The sequence below is a fragment of the Geotrypetes seraphini genome, chromosome 7, assembly GCF_902459505.1.
Source record: "Geotrypetes seraphini chromosome 7, aGeoSer1.1, whole genome shotgun sequence".
In the NCBI taxonomy this organism is placed as follows: Eukaryota; Metazoa; Chordata; class Amphibia; order Gymnophiona; family Dermophiidae; genus Geotrypetes; species Geotrypetes seraphini.
This window is the reverse complement of record NC_047090.1, coordinates 13,405,776-13,417,992: the sequence shown is the minus strand read 5'-3', so window position 1 is coordinate 13,417,992 and position 12,217 is coordinate 13,405,776. Positions and strand designations below refer to the sequence as shown.

The following is a 12,217-nucleotide window of genomic DNA, read 5'->3' as shown; positions in this document are numbered from 1 at the left end:
GCGGGAATGGGACAGGGATGGAGACAGAGGCCGCGGGGATGAGGACAAATTTGTCCCCGTGTCATTTTCTACTTCAGGACTTAGCTTATTGAGGAACGTTTACAACCTCCTGAGTGTATGCATCTAACTGGAAGCTGTTGTAAGATCAGGTAGTAGAAATGTGCTTCAGCTTCTATGTTCCAGGGACAATTGGTGCACATTTCTGAAGCACTATTCTAAAATTATTGTAATCCATTCATAATGTCATGGGCACATAAGAATAGCCTTACTGAGTCAAATCAATAGTCCATCATGCCCAGTAGCCCGTTCTCACGGTGGCCAATCCAGGTCCCTAGTACCTGGCCAAAACCTAAGGAGTAGCAATATTCCATGCTACCAAATCAGGGAAAGCAGTGGCACAATTGAAATCAAGTCTTTCTGACTAGCAATTTATTAGATACATTAGTGATAGGAAGAAGTGCAAAAGAGGCATTGTGAGACTCAAAGGTGAAGGGGAGGAATATGTAGAAGCTGATAAATTGCTTAACAAATATTTCTGTTCTGTGTTCATGGCTGAAGCGCCGGGAGCGAGACCGCAGAAGACAAACGTGAATAGGGATGGAGGAGTAAGTATACTTTGGAGGAAAGGCAGGAGAGGGGAGATATGATAGAAATGTTTAAATACCTATGTGGCGTAAATGTGCATAAGTCGAGTCTCTTTCATTTGAAAAGAAACTCTGCAATGAGAGGGCATAAGATGAAGTTAAGAGGTGATAGGCTCCGGAGTAATCTGAGGAAATACTTTTTTACGGAAAGGGTGGTAGATGCATGAAATAGTCTCCCAGAAGAGATGGTGGAGATAGAGACTGTGTCTGAATTCAAAAGGGCCTGGGATAGGCACGTGGGATCTCGGAGAGAGAAAGAGATAATGGTTAGTGCGGATGGGCAGACTAGATGGGCCATTATCTGCCATCATGGTTCTATGTAAATCAAATCCACCATGAAGAAAAATAAATCAAGAACAATAATTCACATTATTAACCTGTCATATAATCTTACGCCACAATAAACCCCTCACTTAGCTGATATTTTAAAATTATGAAACAAAGGATTGAAAAAGATACAATCGGGTTCTTTTACAGAACTGTGATGCCAAGCCAATCGTGGTTTGTTAAACAAACCACTATATAGTTTGTGTGTCACCAAGCAGCACACACAAAACGCCAAGACGACCATAGGAATCGCAGTTTGTAAAAGGACCTGATAGTGTGTTTTTCAATCCGTTAAGTGCTCACGATCTTAGAAAACAATTAGAATTTGAAAATCTAAATCAGTACTTAACAGAGGAGCTTCAAAAAGAAGCTATCTCCAATTGTAAATACAGTATACATGATTTTAACTAAAGAAAAGCTTTCTACCCAGCTGCGTAGAACAAGTCACATCAGGAAACTGCATCTTGCTACCAAAGTTGTTGTTCAAAAAGGGTAATATCCCCACGTCGCCCTCCTTAATTTTCACCTAATATCTTTAGGCAAATACTAGCACTTAAACATTAATCTTATCAGTTTCTGATAGAAGCTACACAGTTATCTCAGGAGATGATACAGAACAAACAGCAAAATTCAAGTGACAAATTCTTACTTCCTTATCTGGGTTTCCATAGCTTCTAATTGCCTATGGAGAATGAGGACTAAACCACATGGAATGTCCCAATCTGGGAATCCATTGTTGTCATACCACTCTCCAAGCTGGAATGTCTAAAATCTGTGTCCTCCAGTTTAGAAACCACTTGATAAACAAAATCACAAAGCTGATACTGGTTGGATTTAATTTTGGTTTTATTTATGGTAGTTAGGTCTGGGGGCAGACAAATTAAGCAGTCAACCATATCTCAATTGTGGGAGAAGGATGGATGGAATATCTCAGATGAGGAGAAAAGGATGTGAGGAGCTTGTTAGAAGTGCAAGAATGGGATATGTCCTGATGAATACATGCTCTATGAATAAGGAGGAGCAATTTGATTTCGGACATGATTATAGAAAATTAGTCTTTAAGCCTGTTACATTAACGGGTGCTAGAATAGATGTCTGTCTGTCTGTGTTTCTTTATCTCTCTCTCCTTGGCCGCTGTCTGTATCCTTCTGTCTCCCCCTCCCCCCCGAGCAAAGCTGTCTGCCCCCAGCACCCACCTCCCCCCCAAATGTCTCTCCATGGCCCTCTTCTGTCTTCCCACCCCAGAGCAAAGCTGTCGGTCCCCAGCACACCTCCCCCCAAAGCAGCCCCCTTTCCCTATCTCTCCATGGCCCCTTCTGTCTCCCCCCAGCACACCCCTCCCCCCAAAGCAGCCCCCTTTCCCTCTCCCTGTCTCTCCATGGCCCCTTCTGTCTTCCCCCCCAGAGCAATGCTGTTTGCCCCAAGCACACCCCTCCCCCTAAAGCAGCCCCCTTTCCCTCTCCCGCTGACTCTCTCTCTGGCCCCCTTTCTCTGTCTGTCTTTCTGTTCTTCTCCCTGCCCCTGTGTCTTTCTTTCTTTCTGTCTCCCTCCCTCCCGCTGTCTGTCTTGTCATTTTTCCCCATTTCCCTGTGCAGCAGCATTTCCATCCCACTTCCCTATGCAGCAGCAACAGCATTTCCCTCCTATCCTCCCCCTTTCCTGTGCAGAAACAGTAGCAGCATTCCCCCCCCTTTCCCTTCTCTTCCCTGCTCCGTTCGGCCCCTCCCCCTTCTTTTACTGCCATTGTCCTGCTCCATCCGGCCTGCTCCTGACCCTCCCACCGCCGACAAACCTCGGGGCTCCAGCCGCGTAGGCAGCACTTTAAACACGCTGCTTCGCGGCCTTCTACTGCCGATTTCCTCTGCCGCGTCTGTCTCCGATGATGTCATCAGAGACGCGGCAAATCGGCAGTAGAAGGGCATGAAGCAGGGAGGTATGTGGAGGGTCAACGGCCGGAGCGGGGCTGCTGTCCACCACTCGGTTGCTGCCACTGGTGCTGCCTACGCCGTTGGAGCCGGGAGGTTAGGAGAGAGAGAGAGCACAATCGCGCGCCTCCAGCCCCCGCATGCGCCCTGAGGTTTAGAATGTTGCCACAGAAGCACACCTCAGGGCGTCAGCGCTCACGAATTTTCAAGAGCGCATGCGCCTCTAGCATTTTATTATTATTGATGTCAGGCTGTGGACTGACTCTCTATTTTTCTACAGTCCAACTCCAGCTGATATTAGGCTTTAAATTGTACCGACTCCAGCTTCAAATAAAAAATTACATCTTTATGGATTCCAGCTCCAGTAACAATTGCCTCCAAGTTATCAGCTGTTTGCTGGCCACAAGAGTTCAGGAATGGTTCTTAGACTACTGAAACTAACATCCCACTGTCTTCCAAAATAGAGGGCTTTCTACTGCTTCTCCAATTCTTTTTTTTCTCTTACCACCAGCTTCCCAAGCACTATCTTTCAACCTCTCCTCAGTCCCCCATTTCTCTACACCGTTTCTCAGCCCCACCCTAATCCATCATCTGTCCATCAAAGGTTCTCTTAACATCCATTCACTCCACATATTTTTCCCTCCTCATACCTTCTATCCAGACTCTCCTCCAAACATTCATCCCCATTATACTATTCTCTTCCTCCCCATCCAGGCACCTGTCCTCTTCTTTTCCACCTACTCCTTTTCCTTCTCTTTCTATAAGCTATCTCATCCTTTTCGTGTACTCCCCCCTCTCTTTACACCTTAACTTTAGTTTATTCCAGTTCCTAATCAATAGTACCCATATCCCCAAAGAATGTGAGGTGGTCAAACTGTGTGGAGAAGGGTTTTGAAATCTGAGGCAATTTATTTAAAGTTTCTGAAGCGTGAAGGCAGATGTTAGGCAGTTGTTGGTATAAACTGTGTATTACTGTAATTTTAGTGACAAGTTAGCACTGTTAGCAGCTAACAGCTGCATATACAGCTGTCAGTGGACACTTGGTTTAGGAGGGTGGGGTGTATGTGTGCGAGAATTTCACTGATCAGTTAAAGGGATGCAGGAACCAAAAAAGGTCAAGAACTTTTGGTTTATTCACCTAATGTCGAGTCTTGAGAACACGCAAAATCTTGCAGGTATAATGAGATGATTCTCCTGCTGCGAATTCCATGAGCGTAGGATTCCCCTCTGTATGAAGCAGTTTCAAAATAACCCCCTTTAACTTTTGTCTTAGAGCAGGATTCCTAAGAGCTCTGGTGCAGCTTGGGTGTGCTTGCGAGGCACAAGGGACTGGAGCATAGTTCCCTGTTGTCTGTACTCTGCCTTCCCTAAGGCATTCTCTGCTGTGGGTTCATGATTGCCTCCTGCAGAGATCAGCTAAGTTCAATTTACCCTGAGGCTTCAGGCTTACTCTGTCTCCTGGGACACTCTGGAGCTTCTGGGACCCTCCCCTTTCTTTAACCCTTGCTGTGTCTTTCTGCCTGCAAAGGGCTTTTGCCTGAGTGTTGGTGTTAGCTTTTTGAAAGGAATTAGAGGAAAGTGGAGAGAAACTCCTGCCTTTCTCTACAGTGTTCCCCCTTTATGTAACCAGCCTGCCCTTCTTCAGGACTGAGCACAGCAGGTTTCTCTCCTTGGGCATGCTTTCTTTTCTGGACTGATTTAAACCAGTGACAGAGGCTTCCCTGCCACAATACCTATACCACCAATAACTTCCTTCAGTGATCTGATGTTTGGAACTGGGTAGCACTTGCCACCTCTTGCCATAGTGTAGCGACACCAATGGGGAAAATGTGGCATGTATAGGAGAGCTGTAGTGAGGGAGCAGTAATAAATTTAACATGGGCAACCATCCAATGCCCCAAAAGAATTAAACACAAGGTTATTATAAACTTTAATCCAAGGAGATGGAGGGATCATAGATCTGTGGCAATCATCCATGTCCCAAAGCACTATTAATTAGTCAAAGAGAAGTGGAACTGTAGATGGGATGGTTAGACTGGAGTAGGTGGGTAAAGTAGGATTAGAATACACACCTAGGGGGGATGGGACATGCAATTTTTGTACCTGTATGCATTCATTTATTTACACTTCTAGTCCACATAACTGAACCCATTCCATGTAATTTACAACAGGATGCTAACCACTAGTCAAAGACAATTTAAACCAGGGATGTCCAACCTGCAGCCTCGTGAAGTATTTTGTGCGGCCCCGGTCGAGGGCAATGCAGTGTTTTCCTCTGCTGCTCACGGGTGTTTACCGTCGTGCCGGCTCCCTGCTCTGTCTTGCTACAGCGTTTGCGTGGCCCCAGAAACATTTTTTTCGGCCAATGCGGCTCAGGGAAGCCAAAAGGTTGGACACCCCTGATTTAAACCATGGTTTAAAGACCATTCTTGCTGGTAGGATTAAAATATCCCCAAAATGGGTCCCTTTTACGGCCTACTGCCATTATAGGTTTTCTCCTCCAAGGACAGAATATGATAAACCTCAGGCTATATACACAAAGTTCCCAAGACTTGAGTATTCTGCTCAAAAGGTTTCACTTTCATTTTTACTGCTTGCCCCTCCTACCTCACACTTTAGTTCCTTGTGCAGATGTACATCAATTTGCAAAGGAACAATGGTGCTAAGATCTTTTGAGAAAATGTTAAAAAAATGTACAGACTTGAAAAAATATTTTATAACATTTTTGCTGTGAAGAGGAAGTATGTTATCTCTGCAGGCATAAAGCTACAGTTCTGAAATGCAAAACCAAACATATATAATAATAATAATCTAGGTAGAAAAATTGTCTATGATGTTATGAATAGATTAATGGAATTCATTTACCAAAAAATTGAAATATTGCATGAATATACAGCCTCATGCTACATAATTAAAAACTAATCCTTATTTCATGATGAATAACTTTTGGACTATAACGTATCTTGAATAGAAAATCTTCAGATTGAAGAACACATTTTATTTTAAATAAATCCAATTTAAATTTTAAAAAAATCAGATTTTTTAAATTTTTAAATAAAAATCATGATTTTTATCTACCCTGATGCTAATATATCCCAATACAAATAAACCTTCAATCTTGAGCAAAAGCACATACCCACATTTTACTAAACAGCGATAGCGGTTATTAGCACAGGGAGCCGTGCTGCTCCCAACACTCATAGAGTTTCTATGAGCGTCGGGAGCAGCACAATTCCCTGTGCTAATAACCACTATCGTGGTTTAATAAAAGGGGGGATAGTTAAGTAGGCAAAGAGTGCATATGAGAAGCAGTGTATATGGGAAGACTATGGGGGAGATGGTGTATTTGAAAGTTATATGGTCGTTTTATATGTGTTTGAAGGAAGGCTAGTTGTGTGTGTGGGTACAGACTACCTCTTCCTTTTACCAAGCTGTGGTAGAGGTTTTTACAGTGGCCCTTGAGCACTAAGGCACATATTTTGTAAATGGCATCCCGAATGTAGGCAGCTGAAGGCATCCTACAGCTGTCTAACCAGCCAATCCGGATGGATTTTTTTTTTTTAAAGTTCCTTAAAGGTTGGCCAGCCAGATGGGTCTTACTAACATCTGGCCGGCAGGCCCACCTCCGTCGAAATGAGGTGGAGATGCACCGGGGACGGGCCTATGACGGGGCTTTAGGCACATGGGCCAACTGGAATCTTAGGTGGCCAATGTGCCTAAGGCCCCGCCCATAGGAGAGGCCTTTGGTGCCTGGGCCAATCAGGCTTTAGGCCCCTCCCCGGTGCATCCCACAATGCACTGGGAAGGGGCAGGTCCACCTCATTTCGACAGAGGCTTGCCTGCCAGCCGGCCAGTAGGAAGACCTGGCTGGCCAACATTTAAGTTTAGTGTGTGTGGGGGTCTGTGGAGGTTTTTTTTTTTTAAGCTGAGGTGGGGGGCCTGTGCATGGAGGGGAGGTGTTCTGGCAGGAAGGATTAAGTACCCTCCTGCCAGTGATCTTCAGAGGGGTGGGGGGGTGTTCTGGCAGGAGTGATTGAGCACCCTCCTATTGTGTTCCTTCAGGGTGGGTGGGGGGTGTTCCAGGCAGGAGGGTTTGGGTATTCCTCCTGCTGCATTCGTTGGGGGGGGGGGGGACTGGCGGCCAAAGCTGCTACTTATTGCGGCAAGGATATCCCTTGCTGTGATAAGTGTAGCCACTGCGTCTACAATAACCCAATTGTCTAACCGGCATCTGTAACAGGGACGTCGGTTACAGAATTGGGTTTATTTTAGGCAGCACTGGAGCTGTGGTAGAAACCTCTACTGTGGCTTGGTAAAAGAGGATCTATGTTCCCTCTAAGCAGAGTTCAGAAGCAATCGCTCACACATTTTACATAGTTGCTCACAAAAATATTGATCCCACCTTTAAACAAAATTAAACTATAAAAAACTATTAAACCATAAACTATATAAAATAATGCATTGCTAATACTGGGATCAAAAATTGGTTTTTAGAACTTGTTGCTCATACACACACACAAAAAAAAATTGCATGCACCTGGCCACTAGAGGGAGCATTGGATGCAGATGAAGTAAATATAGTTGTGTGTTTACATGTGTGTCCCTATGGGGTTGGGTGTCTACTGGGGGAGAATTATATGTACACAAAGGGATGGGACTGGTTCCAGTGAAAGTGGCTTACATTATTATATACAGGTACTGTATTTATTTTGTACCTGGGGCAATGGAGGATTAAGTGACTTGCCCAGAGTCACAAGGAGCTGCAGTGGGAATCAACCCAGTACCCAGGTTGCTGTACTAACCACTAGGCTATCCCTTCACTGTGCAAGATGGATGCTGTGTACTGGGGTGGCACTGATTTTGTGTTTGGGGATGGGGTAAAAATGGATTTCTGTGTATGTTTGTCTCTATGAAGTTGTATCTCTCTTTGGGGGAGTGGATTATAGGTATGCATAGGTGCTCAGTGGAGTCTATGTACTGTTAATGGAAACGGAAGACGACAATGCGTGTGGGGAGATGAGTTAAGTAGATTTCTGTGTATACACATGTCTTTATGGAGTTGTGTCTATTGGGGGGAGAACTATATATATGCATGTAAAAAGGCTGCATACTGGTATATATGTACACATGGGAGAACGAGAGGTGGTGGAAATGGAGTTCTACGGTAATCTGTGTATATTTGTTGGGGGAAAACAGGATGTACACACGAGTGTCCATAGAGAAGTTTGTGTGATGGTATATATGTCTATATGGGAGGACAGATTGTTTAAGGGGGGGAGATGGTGAAAAAGAAGGTCTGAGTTGTGAGAAATAAAACACCAGTATAAGAACTCCAGAAAGTGTTTGGTAAAGTATAAATTTATTTTCTTCCTGGCCAGAAAGGGTATCCGATTTGTACAAAAATGGCAAGGAATGGCGCACTTAGTTCAGCACATTCATTAGTTTTATAGTTAGTAGAAACTTTTCAGTCCCTTCTGTCTAGTTACCAGATTTTACTTTAGTAAAATCCGGACTACTAGACCTACTCCCAGGCCCGTCCAGTTCCACCCCCCACTTCCGGTTTTTGAAAAGCTGTCCGGACCCCCGGACATATCCTCGAAAAGGAGGCCATGTCCAGGGACATTTGGTAACGCTACTACTGCCTGTCTACTCATTGGTTAGAGCAAAGACAGTTCACAACCTATCAGATACTTTCTCTGCCTCTTCACAACCTATCACATACTTTCTCTGCCTCTTCCAATCTCTCCATCTATAATTACTTTTCCCATTACTCTTTTTCCTTAGACCTCCAAATTGGTAAAAACAAGCTTGTTCAATCGATTTGTTAACTAAGAATCTGCTCAGCTCTGCTTACTCAACCAGTAACCCTATTGAACTATATAGCTTTCATATTCCTTCATTATGTAAGATTGTATTGCTGACTTTGATTGTAACCTCTTCGCTGATTGTCCAGCGCTTCTTGCTGTAAACCGCCTCGAACTTCTACGGCTTTGGCGGTATATAAGAATAAAATTATTATTATTATATTTACAGTTGCCCATATTTGGACACTTACTCCTCCCCTCACGCGACATCCTCGGGTTATTCTTTAAACAATAGTCCTTATGGTTAGTTATGCTGAGCCTTCAGATTCTATACTTTCCTTGACTGTAGGCATTGTGTTCATACAGTATCGAATACTGTCCCAGGAATGCTCACCCCTCCCTTTTTCTGATTCAGCAATATTTCTAAATGCTATATTCATACAGTGTTAAACAAATTCCCTCTACTGGAATTATGTGTTACTTTCTGTATTTGTTGATATCTTTTATCAGAAATGAAACTTCCTGATGCAATAGGTCAGATTCCACTTGTTTTTTGCCTCTTGAAAAGCTCTCAAAGCATTTTTCTTTCAGGAAGCTTTTGCTGATTTATGAAGGACTGTGTGTATTAAAAATGCTCTGACGATGTTCAGAATAATTTTATTTGTGATTTTAGTGCTTGTTTGTTTTGATTGTTTGTAGTATTTTATTTGTTTTCCGCAGAGATAGTTGCGATTTGCAGAATATAAGTGTTTCAAATAAATAAAATAAATATTTCATTCAATTCTCACAACCACACTGAGCTGAACTTTTATTTTGCATACATCCTGCTTCCCATTCTATTTATCTTTTATTGTGATTTAATATGGTTTCTTTTTTCCCCTCATCTTTCTTGGAATTTTGTTATATAAATATATATATTTTCTTTATCTTAATAATTGTTTACACAGGTACTTTAGCTAGATTGTGAGCCTTTGGAACAGATAGGGAAGTCTTAAGTACCTGTATTTTATTGTAACCGCTTAGATCTGTAATATGCTTAAGCGGTATATCAAATATTAAACATCATTATTAATACATCCATGTGGTTAGGTATATATGTATGCTATCCTTTTTCTTAAAGAGCATGTGATCACCTTTAAAATACCTTACAATAATTAACACTGGAGTCCTTTTACTAACTGCTTCTTTTACAAAGCTGCATGGCAACGGCCCTGAAGCCCTTTAAATCTCTGTGGGCTTCGGGGCCATTAGCGCAGTACAGCCTCTAGCGTAAGACGTGCTAGCCGATTTAGCTTGCGCTAATATTAGCGTGTCCATTCTATTCTATGGACGCGTTAGCATTTAGAGTGTGCTAAAACGGCTAGCGCACCTTAGTAAAAGGGGGACTATTAGAAATCTATTAGCAATTTCATTCCTCAGAGTGTATACATGCATCTGTTGGGAAGGGTAGTTAGGTATTAGTTATGGTTTATTGAGAATTGTTTGTTTGTTTTTAAATCTATTCGTTTTCATATCTTACAACAAGTGTATAATATTAAATCAAAAATAAATTTTACAAATCACTTGACATTCTTACTTATAATCATCAAAGCATAAAAGAATCCCTCCCCACCCATTAGTAATAAACCAGTTAAAACAAATATCATATATCCCAATCCCACCCTACTTATAACCTTATATAATAAAAAAGGGGTGGTTAAGGTGTCTGATCATTAGAATATGTAATCAATGGCCCCCAAATCTTTTTAAAATTATGATAATTTCCTTGCTGTATAGCAATTGTTTTATTGTTAGAATTTTTATTATTAGAATTGTTATTGAGATGTTGATTGTTATAGTATTTTATTTTAAAAAATGACTACGTTTTTCTCTTATTCTTCCCTATATGATTCTTAATACTTTATATTAAATTTAAGTAAATGTTTTTAGTATTTTTATTTATTTGGTATTTCATGTCACCTTTCATTCTAGGGTAGGGAGAGAAATAGGAATGATGATTTAAATATATGTTAAATTGCTTGAAATTTATTTCTGTTTAATTCATTTATTATAATATAATAATATTTTTTAAAAAAATCTAAAGTATAAATGAAATAAATAGAATGAAGGGGGAGAAGGGGAAGGGGTTAAGGGTGATATAGGAAAAAAATAGATTAGGTATATTGAAATATATTTTGGAGGAATGATAAAATATGTATGCAAATGTTTTATTATGAATTTAATTGTATCATATTATTGTATATTTATTTGATTCCTTCAATAAAATGTTATAACATAAATGGGGTTCTTTTCGTAAACCGCCTGGGTCCTTTTTAGGCTGTTATGCCATATATAAAGGGCTATAGCGCGAGCTAGCCCTAAAATAACGCCTGTTTAAAAGGAGGCAGTAGCGGCTCTAACACATCTTAGTAAAAGGAGCCCAAAGTTTTGTTACCCCGTAAGGCTGAACACTATTATAAAAGTACATGGGGGGGGGGGGGAGGGGGGCATATGTGTGTGCGCGCGTGGCATTGACCGTGTACATGAGACGTTCCTACCCGTATAAACGGCGACAAAAACCCCCAACACAACGGGAGCCGCTGAAATCGCGCTTGCCGACTTCGAACGTCCCAGCCCCCCCCGTCTTACCTCCACCTTCAGCCGGGCTCCGCCGCAGTCTCGCTACGAGGCCCCGGCCGCCATCTTGTAACGGCTCCACGGACTACGAGAAGAACGCGCGCGCGCACGCGCCCCCTGCGGCTCGGAGAGGAAAAAGGTCGGCTCCCGCGCGCCGAGGGACCTAGAGCTCGATTCGCTCGGTGCTCGATTAGAGGTGGCTGCGAGGACTGCCGGGAAGGCAACGCCGTGGCGCGCGGACGGAAGAGCCATGGAGCGGTGAGCTGGTGCCCGGGGCTTTGGGGGGGGGGGGGGGGGGATGCGGTGACTGGCGCTTGGCGCTTTCTCACGGTGCTCCTCTGCTTCTTGCAGGAATATCTTCGGGGAGCTGGTGGTGAGAGATGCGGAGATGTCGAGGGCGGCCCGTCGCCAGAACTGCCAGAGGAGCGTCTCGTGTATCCTTAATTCTTGGCGCGCTCGCGCTCCTACTTTGCTGTGGAGATTTCTTAGCTTTGGGTTTTAGTAGAACTCCTTGTGACCCTAGACCCAGGCAGGTCAGGATTTCAGAATATCCACAATAAATATGCATGAGATAGATTTGCATCTCAAGGAGACAGTGCATGCAAATCCATCTCATACATATTCCTGGTGCAGATCCTTTCAACCTGACCTGGCTCCGGCTCTTGAGGATCGGAATTGCCTACCCCTGGTTTAGTAGAAAGCCAGCGAGAAGCAGGTTGCATTAGTCTAGTCCAGGGGTAGGCAATTCCGGTCCTCAAGAGCCAGGTCAGGTTTTCAGGATATCCACAATAAATATATGCATGAGATAGATTTGCATCTCAAGGAGGCAGTGCATGCAAATCCATCTCATACATATTCATGGTGGAGATCCTGAAAACCTGACCTGGCTCCGGCTCTCAAG

General features: G+C 43.1%; 2 protein-coding genes across 2 annotated transcripts in view; one reads left to right on the top strand and one right to left on the bottom strand.

Moving 5' to 3' along the window:
- Positions 1-11,454, bottom strand: part of MDM2 (MDM2 proto-oncogene) — a 49,038-nt gene extending 37,584 nt beyond the window's left edge. The window contains exon 1 of the mRNA XM_033951649.1: positions 11,329-11,454. The gene's annotated coding sequence lies outside the window, so the exon portion shown is untranslated. The remainder of the gene's footprint in view (positions 1-11,328) is intronic.
- NUP107 (nucleoporin 107) overlaps positions 11,432-12,217 on the top strand; it is a 94,625-nt gene continuing 93,839 nt past the window's right edge. Inside the window, exons 1-2 of the mRNA XM_033951647.1 lie at positions 11,432-11,574; positions 11,668-11,750. Coding sequence (XP_033807538.1) covers positions 11,567-11,574; positions 11,668-11,750 — 91 coding nt within the window. The 5' untranslated portion in view covers positions 11,432-11,566. The remainder of the gene's footprint in view (positions 11,575-11,667; positions 11,751-12,217) is intronic.